At 47.7% G+C, this 17,061-nt stretch overlaps 1 protein-coding gene across 1 annotated transcript in view; it reads right to left on the bottom strand.

Annotated features, from left to right (window-relative positions):
* ZFP64 (ZFP64 zinc finger protein) overlaps positions 9,252-17,061 on the bottom strand; it is a 75,753-nt gene continuing 67,943 nt past the window's right edge. The window contains exons 8-9 of the mRNA XM_018058047.1: positions 12,887-13,138; positions 9,252-10,500 (exon numbers count right to left, since the gene is read on the bottom strand). Of these exons, the coding sequence (XP_017913536.1) occupies positions 9,809-10,500; positions 12,887-13,138 (944 nt within the window). The 3' untranslated portion in view covers positions 9,252-9,808. The remainder of the gene's footprint in view (positions 10,501-12,886; positions 13,139-17,061) is intronic.

Raw genomic sequence — 17,061 nt, forward strand, 5'->3', positions numbered from 1 at the left:
GTCTTAACTAATATGACAAGGTCACGCAGCTAGTAAAATGACAGACCCAGAATTCAAACCAGACACTAGGACTGCAGCCTCTGGGCTCTTAACTACTATTCTCTATTCAAAGTTCATCTTCAGGAAATAAGGATGCATTCCACAGTCCTCTGCAAAGCTTTCTATCATAGCACCGACAATGGAAACTTCCTTACCTGCCTTTGGGTGGAGATGTCCCAACCGCCAAGGTGTTGCAATGGCTGAAGCACGGGTTAATTTCTTTTGGCTTACAACAACAGAAAAGTATTATTTCAGAGGTTTGGAGGCCAGAAGTCCAAACTCAAGGTGCTGGTGGAGCCATGCTCCCTGGAGGCTCGAGGGGAACATTCCTCCTTGCTTCTTTCAGTTTCTAGCAGCTCCTGGCAGTACAGGCTAATTTTTATTTTGCTTTTCTCCATTTCCTCCAGTGACCATATATTGCTTTTGTACTAAGAGAACCCCAGTGACAGTTCTTAAGAACAGAACACTTTCAATACCAGAAAGTGGCTCATCTTTCAAATGTCTCATTCAAGCCCTGTACCAACAGCCACTCGGCATCAGGTTTCATTTCATAAAATCACACAGACACCATGACCCGCTGATGTCCACTCACTCTGCCTGCAAGAGTTCAGTGTGGAACATGGGGCCAGCATCACCTACGATGGAGAGTTGCTGCAGGCGGTCAAGACCTTTGAGAGGTTCGGAGCGCATCTGGCCCGGGTAGCTGCTATAATCATGATTTTTGCAGCCAAAAGACAGCCATGGTGCATCATTTATTTATTGCCACTTCCTGCAGCTTTTAGGATCTTAGTTCCACAACCAGGGATTGAACCCGGGCCCCCAGTAGTGACAGCATGAAGTCCTAATGATTGGACCGACAGGAAACTCCTGAAGACAAATTTTTAAACCAAAGAATTTATAGACACAGCTAATGGTGACTGCCTATTGAAAGGGAAAATGAGGGGCTGTGATGGGAAAGAGACTTTTCACTGTACATCCCCTGGTATTGCTTGATTAGAAAAAATATGTATAGATTATTATTTTAAAAGAAAACATTTTAGGACTGCAGGACTTTACGGTGAGCTTTTTAATTAAGTGAACATTTCACAAATGTAAATTTACTTATCAACATACTCAAACCACACTAGAATCTTTAATTCTAACAGCTAACAGCTAAGGCTTTTGTATTTGAACTGTAATATAAAACCAATATTTGGGGACAACCCATGTCAGAAAAAAATCCTACTCAAGCATTCCGTTCATGTCAAAAACAATCTCAGAAATAGGAGAGCAGGTTCAAATTATGCATCATATTTTCATAAGCTGTTCTCACTGGCAGGGGTGGTAAACCACAGCCTGGGGTAGTGGCTGCTAAATCCAGCCAACTACCTGTTAGTTTTTTGAATTAAAATTTGTACTGAGATCACTGAAGATCCATGTATAGTTGTAAAGGTTACAGTGAGAGATCCCTATGTACTTTGCCCAGTGTTTCTCACAGTAACCCATGAGCTGCTTTTGTACAACCTACGAGCTGAGAGCAGTTTTTAGATTTTTAAATGGTCGAAAAATTTAAAAATATTTTGTGATGTGCAATTGCATGCAATCCAAATTTTGGTGTCTGTAAAGCGTTCCAGGGACACGACGACACACATTTCTTTAAGTACCATCCCTGGCTGCTTTTGTGTTTCCAGGCCAGAGCTGAGCAGTTGCATGAGACTGTACAGCCTGCAAAACCTAAAATATTTCCTACCAGCTTTACAGAAAAAGTCTGCCGGCCTCTGGGCTGGAGACGAGGCTGGAGTCAGGAGAGAAATGAGTATCTGGAATAAAGATTTTTCTTTTAAAGACAAAACATTCCCAAATGACATCTGCACCATTGACTCCTTCAGGTCTTGCTGTTAGAAACGTCTTCTTGCAACAAGGGACAAACGGACAACTGACAAAGAGGCGGAGATAACCAGTTCCTCTCCAAATCCAGAGATGTCTATGCGTTTGGAAAGAATTACACACAGGACATGAATTTCTTTTAAATCCAAAGGGATCATTTATCAAAACTACAAAAAAAAAAAAAAAAAAAAGTGAAGGTAGATTGTTGCAGATGGACAAGTGACCACCAATACAGCTGAGATAATCCTTTTCCTCCTAGGATGCCTAAGATGAGTGAGTACAGACGACCCTGGGCTGAATACTAGAATCATCCGCTGTTGTTACTCACGGGTTATGCTCCCAGCCTTGGGTCAAAAGCCTTCCGTGTTAGGCTGAAGCCAGTCTGCTGTGACCTTGCAAGAAACAGGTGGTACAGCAAGAGAGCACTTGGGAATTTCAGAATTGCTTGATGAACATACAGTGTCTGTTTTCTATAAGCCAACGTCCCTCAAACTAACAGGTGAGGATTGAGCCATCTTAAGAAGAGCTTGTTGGAAAAGGGCTGTACATAGGTACTACTACAAAGAGCCCTGTTTGATGAATCCCTTCTAACGCACGGTTTTCTTCGGGGTGGGGTGAAGCAGGGGTAACTGTTTAAGCACGGATGCTACTAGACCTAGTAATGATAGAAATAACTGCAAGTTCCAGTTTTACCCAGAAAATCAGACCCCAGAAATTCCATTAGCACAGAGGTCTTAACCAAGGGACCATGGGTAGAATTTTTAAGGTCCAGAGTTTTGCATGGGAAAGAAGATGAATCTTATTTCACTCATCTCTAACTGAAATTGAGCGCCTGTCAGTTTGGGATGTAGGTACGAGAACACAGAAGCGTTGACAGGACCAGTGACTGGGTCAAAAGAGACCAGTAATTTTCATATCGCTGGTGTCTCAGTGGTAAAGAATCTGCCTGCAATGTAGGAGATGTGGGTTCAATCCTGGGCCAGGAAGATCCCCTGGAGGAGGAAATGGCAACCCACTCCAGTATTCCTGCCTGGGCAATCTCATGGACAGAGGAGCCTGGCGGGCAACAGCCTGTGGGGTCGCCGAGAGGTGGGACACAACTACACTCACACGCTTCCTATCTTCCAAGTTTCATATAACATCCCGGTTGCTGTAACTATCTTGAAATACCATTTATGAGCATCTCTCCTTCAAAATAGGATTGCGGTTGATTGACCTTTGAACAGCATAGGTTTGAAATGCACTGGGCCACATAAGTGGTCCACACAGATTTTTTTTTCAATAATAATTAGAGGACTACACCTTGCAGTTTGTTGAATCCATGGAGGAATTGTGGACGTGGAAAGCCCAAGGCTGACTATAAATGATAGTTATGTTAGAGGTCTGCTGCTACAACCTTTAATATAATGCTAATTCAATGCACTTAAACCAAGAAATATTTTGATAACGATTTCAATAGTTTTCCTCTGCAAGCTTATATATTTTGCTTTATTTTCTTAAACGTCATTCAGAGAGAGGATTCATAGGCTTGGCTGGACTGGCAAAGCAATGAAGAGAACTGGCATTAGGTCTCTCGAGCAGGTGGCGTTAGGTGATAGAAGGAGTCCCACTCAGAGGACACGGATACAGGTTCTAATTCTGACCATGTGCTGGACTTGGATTCTTTACCTTCATTTTCTTCTCTATTAAAACGGAAGCGTCTCAAGGTGTGAGACATAAATGAGATCCTATCTAAGTGGCCTCTGAGAGTGGCTGAGCGTGGGCTCTGGGGGCCTGACACACTGCTGGGAGTTCAAGTGTAGTTATCATCAAGATCAGTATCAAAGCAAAATTTGCTCAACCATTTTGTGACCTGCCTGAGCTGGGGGAATGCAACATCAGTCATCCCTGCAATACTTACCCGTAGGTGGATGCATAGCCTAGGGACATTTTCCAATTATCCAATAATACCCACATTCAAAATACTTTCCAAGCCAACTACAGACCTCACCGTTCTTGCAAAAGATCACGTCCTTTTCCGGCCTCGACACTTAGAACTCAAGTGGCTCCCTCCCCAGTTCCCCCACTTCTGCCAGTGGACGACAGCCCCACCTAAGCTGCAAATAACTCACAAGCACAGGAGTCTGGCACACGTGGGCTTGCCTTTCCTGTACCAGCTGCACTGAGCAGGTTTAACTTCTCCGAAAATCAGCTTTGTTCGTAATAACAAATGCAAATGGCATTCATTGTAACATCTGAATGGAATTGTGTAGGGAAATTCTAGACCATCATGATTCATGGTGCTTTTCCCCTCCTATCTGGAGCCCTGGCTGGCCGACTCCAGACAGGAGTACTGGTCACAAAGGTTGAGACCTTTTCTGTACCAGTAACGTACACTGGCTCCCTTCCTAGGCATCTTTCCTTTCCTCACAGGACTGGCTATGTAATTTGGGCTTGATGCAAAATGCAAACTCAGGACCCCTGGTTCAAAAACTAAGAATTATAGAACAGTGTCAGCAGAGCGGGTACTCGAGTGTGGGGCCCGCCAGGACCATATAGGTGGCAAACATCCATGAAGACAGCCCTGCTTGTTCACTGGGGCAGCTGTTCCCACCTGGCTGTATGTTAGGATCACGTGCACAACCTTAGAAGGTACCAATGCCCACGGCCTCCCTGCAGAGGCAGATTCCAATTACCCAGGAGCTTCCCACATACTTCAGCCCGGAGCCAGTTGGACCCACCAGACTGGAGTGACAGAAAACCTTGGAAGGACACCATGGGCCTATATCACAAAGAGCAGCAGAGGGAGCCCAAGTGAGGGCCTCATAAAACAGACATTCCTGAGTGGAATACCTTGGGTGTGCAAGGCCAGTGCGAGGTGTCTCGTAGCAAAGTCACCTCCAGCCTTCACGAGAACGCTGCATGACTGCTCAGGGGCAGAGGATACACGTGACCCAGCGTCTCCTTCCAGGTTTTAACTCGGGAGAGCTACTCTAGTGCCATGATTTCCCAGCACCCTTTGAACGGCCATGGCGTATGACCAGCCAGGTAGCAGGGGATGGAAACAGAAGCTTATGTGCAACCGTCTGCAATGCTAAGGGGAGGCCTCCTCCTACCCTGGCTGGAGCTTCAGTGGCCAGCATTTTGGACCACGTGTTGCAGATACGGGGTGGGGTGGGAAGGAAGACAGAAAACATGATGCCCAAAGTCATAAGGTCACAGTGCTAGTTCTTGGTTATCCCCATGCCCCAGCTCCGACAAAATAAATGAGAAAAAGACACAGGTGAGCCGATTTTTGCTTTGCTGTTTTAAACCTGTTGACGTCACCATTAAGCCAAATGCCTGAAATGGCCCATTTTACAGATAAGCGAAAGGCTTCCTGGGTGGCTAGGTGGGTCAAGACTCTGCACCACAGAAGACTAGGGTTTGATCCCTGGGTTGGGAAGACCCCCTGGAGAAGGGAACGGCTACCCACTCCAGTATCCTTGCCTGGGGAATCCGGTGGACAGAGGAGCCTGGTGGGCTATAGTCAATGGGGTTGCAAATAGCTGGACACGACTGAAGCGGCTGAGCGCTCCATGAACAGACAAGCAAACTGAGAATCCAAGGTGCAAGCTCTGGCCAGATGCTGGCCACACAGCAATGCCGGAGCAGGGCCGTTTGGACCCCTTCCCTCCTCAACCCCGACGCCTTTTAACAAAAGAAGGCTCCTTTCGGATGAGTCTGTCATCGCCCCAAGCTCAGCTCAGATTATTACTCTAACAAAATATAAAGTTTAAAATTGGAGAGCCAGCCCAGTTCTCTGGTTAAAAATGTGGACTCAGGAGCTACTCTGCCTGAGGCTGAAACCCAACTCTGTGCTAGAAGTTCTGTCACCCTCATGCTTCAGTTTCTGCATCTGGACAAGAGGCAGGGACGAGGGTGAAGCGGTTGAGGCACACCCCTTCAGTGCAAACGGAAAGGGGTGCCCAAAATCTCACTGATCAAGGAAAGTATTTTAATGCAATTTTTCTAAAAACCAAACACCACAGAAAATCCACAATGAACAAAAACATCACAATCTTAAAGACAGGACCAAGTCCTGCCTCAATTCCCAGGCCAACTTCTAATAAAACTTAAAAGAACAACAAAAACAAAACCAACAAAGCAGCTGACCTGTAGGCCACAGTTTGCCAATTTAAAAACTAGATTGCTTTAAAACGTGATTGCTGAGTTTTGAGTGCCCTAGGCCAGTGCCTTCCTCGTCTCACCTAGCTCCAGCTCTGGATAGCAACTGACAGGAGATGAGTCAACACAGGTCAAGTTCTTATCACAGTGCCTGGCTCAGAGTAAGGACTCACATCAACATCGCAGCAGGAATTGAGGCTCATTCTTTTTAAAAAATTAATCACAGGGACAAATGAATTCATGTTCCATTGTTTAGAAGGCAGCAGGAAGTCTTAAGCAGAGGAAAGTAAGAGGGTATCTCCTTGATTTTTTAATTCACTGGACATTTTATAGCTGCACTGAATAGACATCCAAAGGACTTAGCATTTCCCAGTCCCTAACCTCCCTGGTGGAAGGCAATGGCACCCCACTCCAGTACTCTTGCCTGGAAACTCCCATGGATGGAGGAGCCTGGTAGGCTGCAGTCCATGGGGTCGCTGAGAGTTGGACACGACTCAGTGACTTCACTTTCACTTTTCACTTTAGTGCATTGGAGAAGGAAATGGCAACCCACTCCAGTGTTCTTGCCTGGAGAATCCCAGGGACGGGGGAGCCTGGTGGGCTGCCGTCTATGGGGTCGCACTGAGTCAGACACGACTGAAGTGACTTAGCAGCAGCAGCAGCAACCTCCCTGGTAGCTCAGCTGGTAAAGAATCTGCCTGCCATGTGGGACACCTGGGTTTGAAAGATCTACTTGAGAAGGGATAGGCTACCCACGCCAGTGTTCTTGGGCTTCCCTGGTGGCTCAGATGGTGAAGAATCTGCCTGCAATGCGGGAGACCTGGGTTCAATCCCTGGGTTGGGAAGATCCCCTGGAGGAGGAAAAGGCTACCCACTCCAGTATTCTGGCCTGGAGAATTCCATGGACTGTATAGGGTTGGTTACGACTGAGCGACTTTCACTCATAACCTGGAACTTGGGCTTCCCAGGTGGTGCTAGTGGTAAAGAACTCGATCCCTGGGTTGGCAAGACCCCCTGGAGAAGGAAACAGCAACCCACTCCAGTATTCTTGCCTGGAGAATCCCATGGACAAAGAAGCCTGGTGGGCTACAGTCCATAGGGTTAGAAACAGTTGGACATGACTAAAGCAACTTAGCACACATGTACACAACCTGGAATTTAACCTGTCTCTGCAAGGAGATCAAACCAGTCCATCCTAAAGGAAATCAGTCCTGAATACTCATTGGAAGGACTGATGCTGAAGCTGCAATACTTCGGCCACCTGATGCAAAGAAGTGACTCATTTGAAAAGACCCTGATGCTGGGAAAGATTGAAGGCAGGAGAAGGATACGACAGACAATGAGATGGTTGGATGGCATCACCGACTTGATTGACATGAGTTTGACCAGATTCCGGGAGTTGGTGATGAACAGGAAAGCCTGGCATGCTGCAGTCCATGGGGTTGCGAAGTCAGACACAACCTAATGACTGAACTGAACCTGTCTCTTGCATGAAACTGTACCGGCTAAAGGGACCCCAGGAAACCTGGCATTCTTTGTGTTTGTCCTGTGTTTTGACATATCAATTACCTTGTTGCTTGTACTCAACAGCCCAGGTCAGGAATCAGCAAGAACGCCCTCCAAATCATGGCCTGCTTTTTGTAAACAAAGTTTTATTGGCACATGGCTATATCCATTCACTTACCTGTTATCTTCAGCTGCTTCGATGACAATGGCAGAGCTGAGTGATTGTGCTACGAAGGTGAACAGAGTTGAATAGAGACCGAGGCTAGCAAAGTCCAAGATATTTCCTGTATGGCCCTTTACTGAAAAAATTCACCAGCCCCTGGTCCATGTAATGTCAAACTGCAAACGTTCATTAATCAGCGTCTCCTTTGCGATCCATGCGCACCTTGCAAAACAGAGCTGGGTGCAGAAACCAATTCAGGACCTCTTAACTACTGTGGCTGTTTCCAGTTTCATTTGGTGATAGCTGTGTATTTTAAGTCTCATCCTCATTTCATAAAGTTTTGTTGGAACACAGACAGACTGGCTGCTTCTGTGAAGAGAGTTTAGTCTCGGAAGAGCTCTTACGGCTTCTTAAAGCCTCAAATACTTACTATCTGGTTCCAAGCTTTTTGCTAATCTCCACTCTACTGGGGATCCAAATTTGCTAGGTGATACCAGTGTGGATCCAAGATCCTTGATGCCCATACAGCTGTGAAAAAAAAAAGCCTTCTAAAGAGGCTGATATTGTCCCTGTTTCTCTGAAGAGCTATGACACCAGAAGTAAAAGGAATTTTATATGATTTCAATCTATGGGTTCCCACTTGAAACGTCAACAGCCCTTCTGTTACCAGAACAGAAACATAGATAAGACTCATGACAAACGGCAAAAAGTGACAATAGAATCTGTACAATGCACCAGCAACCAGGAATGAAACACTTCTGAACAACCAAAGATAGCTCTAAAACAAAAAAGGATTAATTCTCTCTGCCATCACTTCTACCTTTTCTTCTTACAGTCGTTATCGCTTGCCTTGAGCCAAATGGAATCAGATGTGTTCAAAGTAACCTTCTTAAATAAGCTCTGTGTCTTTATTTCATACGTGAAATAGTCACCTTTACAATCTATTGAAATTTTTTCACATCCCTGTTCCTAGTTTATAAAAAAACAATGGATCTATTCAGTGTTTCAAAGGCCCAGATATTTAGTTTGTTGAGACCACACAAGAATCTGTATTAAACAAAGACTGTATCTGAAGAAAAGAAGAAAGAAACTTTGGATAAATTATATATCTGCTGGCATTCCTAGACCTCTTAAGTTTCAGTCAAGTTAAATGTCCATTTACAAGAGGCTTGGGATTTCCCTTATTTGTTGGTTCAGCAAACACCAAGTACTTACTATGATGAAAGACACTAGTCCCAGGCTTTTCCACGCATTGCCATGTACCACAACGAAGCCCAGGACCCACGGGCCCCCTGCTCTCTTTTTATGAACACAGATACACAAATCTTGAATTTCACAAGTTACTGGCTGAGCTAGTGTTAGCTTAATCTCTGGCGCCACCTACAGGTCAAACTGCATTTTGCTTCACTTTGGCACGAAGACGCTCAGAAATCCTAGGTGCGTTTACACTGAAATTACCACCGGGTGGAGGGCACTGGAGAACCCTACACTGTGTAGACCACAAAAATGGAGTGTCCCGTTGACACCATTCTACAGACGAGCTTGCCTTTTTATTATAAGACAACAGATAAAAGAAACCACACAGAAAACATATAAGGCGGATACTCTTAGAAACCACCACCCAGGTTAAGAAGTAGAACTCTTCCGGCCAGCTGACCCTCCACATACTCCGACATCCCCTTAACCTGCTCTACGGATCAGTGTAGTGTTAGTTTTCCCACGTGGTCTAATTCGTTTGTTTCATAATCCCATCAGGGGTGGATCAGTTTTAGAACTGGAATCCATCGTGAAGGTACTATCGCTATCGGATAGAGCAGTGCTCAGTGGACCCTCCGATCTTGGAACCGAGGAAACCTGCTTAGACGATGCTTGGAGGGAAGACAGATACAAGGGGTGAGGTCGGGGGAGGTGTCTCCACAGGGCTGCCTCGGCGCCTGCCCTCACCCCACGGTGACTGCAGCCACGGCATCTGCAGGCCTCAGGGTGGAAGCAGGCATCCCCAGAGCGAGCGAGTCCAGCCTGGCTTGAGGGCTGGGCAGCGGCGTTGCGTCCGGAGATGCGGCCGGCTGACCACCCTCTCTGGGGCAGCTAGAGGCACTGGCTGGATTCCAGGGGCGCCTCGAGCTGCCCGACGGAGACCAGCGCGCCCAGCTGCCCGGGGGCGCCGCTCTCGGGCGGGAAGGTGACCAGGCCCGAGCTCTGGTTCTCAGCATGGTCGCTGTGCTGCCTCCGGTGGCACCGCAGAGAGTCGTCCCTGACGAAGGCCGCCCCGCACGTCTCGCAGCGGAAGGCCCTGTGCGTCACGATCTTGGCCACGGGCGGCCCTTCCCGGCCCGGCGGGGCCCGGTTCTCCGTTCGGGCCTCGTCCCGGTGCGCCTTGTCGATGTGCTTGGCCAGGCTGCTGGGCCGCTTGGTGTCGAAGCTGCAGAAGTCGCACTTGAAGGGCCGGTCGGGGCAGTGCACGCGGCTGTGCACGCGCAGGGCGGCCGCGCTGGAACACGAGTAGCTGCACTCGGGGCACTTCTCGGGGTGCTCGGCCTGGTGCAGCCGGCTGTGCTCCAGCAGGTCGGCCCGGTCCCGGCCCTGGAAGGCGCAGTGCAGGCACTTGAAGGTGTGCTTGATGCGGATGTGCGACTTGAGGTTCGCCTTCATGGTGCAGCGCACGTCGCAGAACTCGCACTTGAAAGGCTTCTCCCCCGAGTGCACGATCATGTGCCTTTTCAAGTCCGAGCTGATTTTGAACTTGGCGCTACAGAGCCAGCACTGGAAGGGGGTGTCCCCTGGCAACGGGAAGGGGCGTTTCCATTAGAGCAGGCAGGCAACACAGAACTCCCCCCAAACATGCGTTCAGAATGGCTGGTGGCAGACAGCCAGGTCTTTAAAACTCCAGTTCCTTGCCACCTCCTACCACCACCACTTGGGAACACTGTGTACTAACTCAGGGCAATCCCACGTGTGAGTACTACCCCCACTTTAACAGATGGGGTAACTGAGGCTCAGAGAGGTCACATTATTCGACCACGGCCAAACAGCATTGTGGCATCCACATCCGCCCTCTCCATGACACTTCAGGTCCAGATCTAAACTCACTTGACATCCCAGATTTGGACACAGAAGGAAGATGTGTGGTTATGTGATACAAAACTGTTTCTAATCAAGATTTATAAACATGCTCACTTTGGTGTTTGGACTTCCCCTGTGGCTCACACAGTAAAGAATCTGCCTGCAATGTGGGAGACCTGGGTTCGACCCCTGGGGTTGGGAAGATCCCCTGGAGAAGGGAATGGCAACCCACTCCAGTATTCTTGCCAAGAGAATTCCATAGATAGACGAGCTTGGCAGGGTTACAGTCCATGGGGTTGCAAAGAGTTGGACACGACTGAGCAACTAACACTTTTTACCTTTCACTTTAAGTTGTATTATTACATCAGTTAACTGGCTTGTATCAAAGTTTTGCAGTTTCACACTGACAGACTGAATTTTATTTATGAAATTAACCCGTGAATATGGCAGCAGGAGCAGAAGACAAACCTTGAAATGCCATAGCCTCCTCTGTACTTCCTGGAGGGATGGCTTAGGAGTTTAGTTCTTTGCAGGCTGTTACTTTAAACATCCCTGTCAGTTGATTACAGGCAAAGATGAGATTGCTACATACCCTACACAACCATCCTTTCCCCAAACTTCTCCTGCATTCTGTTGGTTGTGATTTTGGCTCATCTAGCATCTCTCTCTAAAACGAGTAGTAGCTTCAGTGTTTAGTTCATCAGCTTGAGAGGTTCAAGGATGCCTTTCTCTTTGCCACACTACCTCTCCTTGCTTGAGAAACGGCTTTATTTCACTTGATTTTCTCACTTTTCTTCCTGATCTTGTCAGAAACCAGACTTCTATCTTCTGATTGTCAGTTCTGCAGCCTTTTCCATGCTCTCTGAGAAGTTGGACCTTATAGCCAGCAACTCTAGTTCCAATTCACACTGCTCTGTTCTGACTACCGTTTCTAACAGAGCTCTTGGATGCAACATTCCTGCCAGTAGGTTGGTACCAATGAGAACTGAAAAATTCTGGTAAGTTATGCAAGTGCTCTGTTGTCTCCAGGATTTTTGTTAGACTTGGCACATTCACACCACTTATTTCCTGCAGATGACTCACAGTCCACAGATGACACTTCACAGTTAGGAAGAGGAGATCGGTTTAAGGACGAGACATTAGGTGGGTTTTACCTGTTACTGGACAGTTTGGGCCATCATGCCAAGGGGCTTCAGCTGCTCCTCTGACCTCTGCAGCCTATATCAGTTCCAAGTTCAGAACACCCAAGGCAGTCAGATGCGAGCTGCAAAGATTAGCTCCCAGCTCTTTGGCTGCCTCCCACTTGTCTGCTGGGACACAGGTTTCTTGACTCAATTTTGGATGTCAGCATATGCCGGTCTGCTTGCCATTTGCCATGAATTCACTGGAAATTCTGATTTTCTGACTCTCCTTATGGGCTTCCCAATCCCCCTTTCTCTGCACCGTGATGGGTTGGTTGGTTCTGTCTCCTTATTTCAACAGGGTCTCACACAGGGAGGGAAAAGCTTTTCTGCAAAGCCTAATTTCTAGACGTTTGTGATTACTTTCAGGTAATTTTGCTACATGTTTCTTTTTTTACTGGAGTATAATTGCTTCACAACGTCATGTACAACAGAGTGCATCAGCTGTATGAACACACATATCCCCCCCTCTTCAGCCTCCATCCCACCCTGCTCTTCCCACCCCTCCAGGCCAACACACAACACCAGCTGAGCACCCTGTGCTACACACCAGCTTCCCACTAGCCAGCCGTTTTACACGTGGCTACATGTTTCTGAATTAAGCCACACAATCAGAGTTGACGTTGAATGACAAACACCTAGTTTATTCATCAGCCTTTTATTGAGATGCACCCTTTGCTTCTTGCGTGTTGAAGTGGATAATCACCCCCAGCTGTATTCTGTGCAGGCAAGTTAGAAAACTCAGCTGTCAGACTTCCAGGGTTTTACTAGAAGCTGTTGTCCCGGTGGGAGAAACCACACCCTTCATATCAACAGAGAAGCTCCAATTTCCTTTACTCACACCCTGGAGTCATTTCCATTGCCTGTGCTTTAACTAAATGAGCGCCGAGGGGTCGGAGGTGCAGAGAGGCCTGGGACTTACCCGTGTGGGAGCGCAGGTGCACGGTGAGCTGGCTGGAGTTGCGGCTGGCGTAGGGGCAGAGCTGGCACTTGTAGGGCCGCTCGTCCGAGTGGATGCGCAGGTGCTTCTTGAGGCTGCTGCTGTCCACGGCCGCGTAGTCGCACAGGTGGCACTTGTGGGGCTTCACGCTGGTGTGGCAGCGCATGTGCATGGCCAGGTTGTCCTTCCGGCTGAAGCACTTGTCGCAGAAATCACACTTGTGCGGCTTGTCCCCTGCAAACACACAAGCAAGAGTCGCGGCTTCAGGGCTTTTGTCCAAGAAGGCGGTCTGAGTCCTGGGCTCTGCCTTTCCCTTCTGACCAAATGCCCGGAGACAGGAAGACACTGAGGTCCAGACAAGCATCGTGGAACAAGAAGGTGTGCTGACTCGTTCGTGGCTCAGAACTTTCGCAGACTCCCGAGGAGCAGAGATAAAATCAGGCTGAAAGGAAGTCAGGCCAAACCTTGTTTGAGAAAATGAGAGCTTTCCTAGAAGCTGTCAAGATTGGAGGGGGTAGGTGGCGGATATCTGGAACGGCTTTCCGGCTCTCTAGCTGATGAGCCACCTGGAGAACAGTCAGGGTGACTCTTACGTGTGCTAAACCATAAGCAGTAGAGGCGCCTGCTCTCCCGGGCCGTTAGGAAGGGAGGCTGCTTAGGCTGGAGAAGCATCGCCAAGGCTCCAAGAACGTGGAGGTTCCCGGAGAGCAGAGAACCCCATGCCCAGAGCATCACCACCAAACTGCGTTCTTCCTTCTCCCACGACTACTCCAGACGGGTCACATCCAAACAAAGACCTACCCAACAACCCACTGCTTAGGGAAAGCCAGAATCAGAAGGCATGCCCAACCCAAGAACCCAGACTCAGAGAAAATCATTCTTTCAACACCAAAACTACATAAGGGTCTTTAAAAGGCTGTTTTGGGTTGTGCGAGGCTTGGGGAATTGTCGTCTCTTGATAAGGGATTGAACTCAGGCCCCCGGCAGAGGCAGAGGCAGTGCTGGGTTCTAACCACTGGACTGCGGGGGATTTCTCAGACATGGGTCTTAAGATGGCTCAATTAGAGGCAGGGTGCAACAATGTCCGAAGCCTAAGAATGACGACATCCAAAAGCTTTCAGGAAAAAAAAAAGGCCCAGATGAGCACACAACTCCTCAGACAACACCAGATGGTTGCAAGATGGGAAAAGTACCTGCAGAGTCCCACAGAAATTACTGAAATAAAACCCCATACTTAACTCTCTTCCCTGGTGGCTCAGGTGGTAAAGAATCTGCCTGCAGTGCTGGAGACCTGGGTTCAATCCCTGAGTTGGGAAGCTCCCCTGGAGGAGGGCATAGCAGCCCACTCCAGTATTCTTGCCTGAAGAATCCCATGGACAGAGGAGCCTGGAGGGCTACGGTCCACGGGGTTGCAGAGTCAGGCACGACTGAGCGACTAACACACACACTTGAACTCGCATTCAGTGGGAAGAGAAAATAAAGCCAGTGGACAGATGACACAAGGCATCACACTTGAACCGTGTACATCAGACCACAACAAAAGGAAACCGGATAAGATGCGGGATATAAGTAATGAAATGGGGAGGACTGCTTTCAAACCAGAAAAGAGGAGCAAGGATGAAAAAAGGGGCAGAACAGAAAAGAAGGTAAAAGTCAAGCTAAACGTTCAGTACAAATGGATTAAATTTCCTGTTAAAGATGTCAATCACATTTTTTTAAAAGTCAGCTTAATACTCTTGAAAAGGGAAGTGTTAGTTGTTCAGTCACGTCCAACTCGGTGACCCCATGGGCTGTGGCCCGCCAGGCTCCTCTGTCCATGGAATTCTCCAGGCAAGAACACTGGAGTGGGTGGCCGTGCCCTTATCCAGGGGATCTGCCAGATCCAGGGACTGAACCCAGGTCCCCTGCATTGCAGGCGGATTCTTTACTGTCTGAGGTGCACAAATAAAAATGAAAGAGAAGTAGGGACTGATACACAGTGTTCTAGGAAAATGCTAAAAGGCATCAGAAATATCAATGTTAGGCAAAGCACATCATGGTAAAACCACTACAAATTCCATATGGAAGAGACAGAACTCACCAAGTAGATGTGACTCAAACTTATGAAACTAACGTGGTTTCACAAAAGGGTTTCCGAGGAAACCTGTAGGACATATTTTAAAACAACTTTCGCTCGAGAGTCGCAATTGGATTACAGGCTCTTAAGAGATGGACAGTGAGAGCCCCACGCTATCAAAACCCAGGGCCTAACCACTTTTCAGAAGAATCTCTGAACTTCAGGTCCAAAGGCTGAAAGCAAGTGAACCATGTGCAACTCGAGAAACTGGGAGAAACGGAAGTTCTCTGGGGGCCCCACAGCTAAGACTCTGTGCCCCCAGTGCCGGGGCCCAGGTTCGATACCTGGTCAGGGAACTTGATGCCTCATGCTGCAGTGAAACTCGAGGAGTCCACGTGCCACAGTCAAATAAATACTAAAAAATAAACAAAAAAAAACCACCAAAAAACCAACTAGAAGTGAAAACAGACAGCACTTGATCAATAAAAACAAAAGAATAGCTATTAAAAAGGGAGGTTTGCGCAAAGAAAAGACACCAACAGACCAGTGTTTTCAGTGTTGCCACTACAGCCGTTTGGGGCCGGGTAATTCTTTGCTGTGCCCTGTCTCGTGCGTTGTAAAATGTTTAGCAGTATCCCTTACCCCTCCCCCACAAGATGCCAGTAGCACCTTCCTCTCCAGTTCTGAGACTCAAAAATGTCTTCAGACATTACCAAATGTCCTGGGGGGGAAGGGGACAACACTGTACCTGGTTACGATCCATTTTAATAGACGCGGGAAAAAAGAAAAGGGACAGATGGATAAACTTAATCATGACTATTAAGTCAGACTTTACCCCAACCAGTTTCTGCGCACGTGTGTGCTTAGTCGCTCAGTTGTGTCCGACTCTTTGTGACTCCATGGACTGTAGCCCACCAGGCTCCTCTGTCCATGGAATTCTCCAGGCAAGAATACCGGAGTGGCTAGCGATTCCCTTCTCTGGGGGATCTTCCCCACCCAGGGAGAGAACCTGTGTCTCCTGCTTCACACGTGAATTCTCTATCATCTGAGCCACCAGGGAAGCCGACAATCAATTAAGATGACTCAATAAAATGGCTGTGGTCCAGGAAGACACAAAATTACAGTCTGAATTAAGAAAGAAAACAGAGCAATAACAAATTTAGAAAAACTGCTGTTAGAGATGTGCCCCAAGGTAAACCGTTTTTTGCGCAAATATTTGCTGTCCTTCTCGGGAGAATCAGGCTGCAAAATTCCATCACTGTCGGCCCGGACACGGGACTGGCTCTGCACAATGGAGACGAGCAAACGTTCTTAAGAGCCAGTACCTTGGGAATTCCCAGGTGGTGGAATGGTTAGGACTCTGCACTTCCACTAGGGGGCACAGGTTCAGTCCCTGGTCTGGGAACTAAGATCCTGCAAGCCATGTGGTATGGCCAAGAAAAACCCCCAACCAACCAATAAAAACCCCCAACCAACCAATAAAAACCCCCAACCAACCAGTGTCTGGTTGGCTACACATGCCACTCTTATCCAAGATGACCTGTAACATTCTAGATCAGAGGTTGAGTTTGCTTTTTTGAACTATAGTTTTTTTGAACTGTTTCAGGTGTACAACGTGATTCAGTTTTAAAAATTACACCATGGTTATCATAAAATATTGGATTTATTTCCTGGCAAGAGCAAGGATTCTTAATTTGGGCCCTGTGGGTAAAATTTAGGAAGTTCCAGACCTTGTATGTGGAGAAGGAAATGGCAACCCACTCCAGTGTTCTTGCCTGGAGAATCCCAGGGACGGGGGAGCCTGGTGGGCTGCCGTCTATGGGGTCGCACAGAGTCGGACATGACTGAAGCGACTTAGCAGCAGCAGACCTTTTATGAGAAGGGATTAAGTTTTTATCTCTTTTACCTCTAACTGGAATTTACCATTCCCAGACATTCTGAGAACTCACTCCTCTTACAAGAACTGCAGGTTCGTACCCTCGATCGCTATCTCCCCATTTCTCAAACCGAACTCATAGAAACAAGGAGTAAAATCCAGTGTCGGGGTCAGTGGGTCTGGGGTCCTGTATTTCTAGTGAGCTCCCAGGTGGCCATGACCTTT

This window comes from Capra hircus, chromosome 13, assembly GCF_001704415.2.
Source record: "Capra hircus breed San Clemente chromosome 13, ASM170441v1, whole genome shotgun sequence".
NCBI lineage: Eukaryota > Metazoa > Chordata > Mammalia > Artiodactyla > Bovidae > Capra > Capra hircus.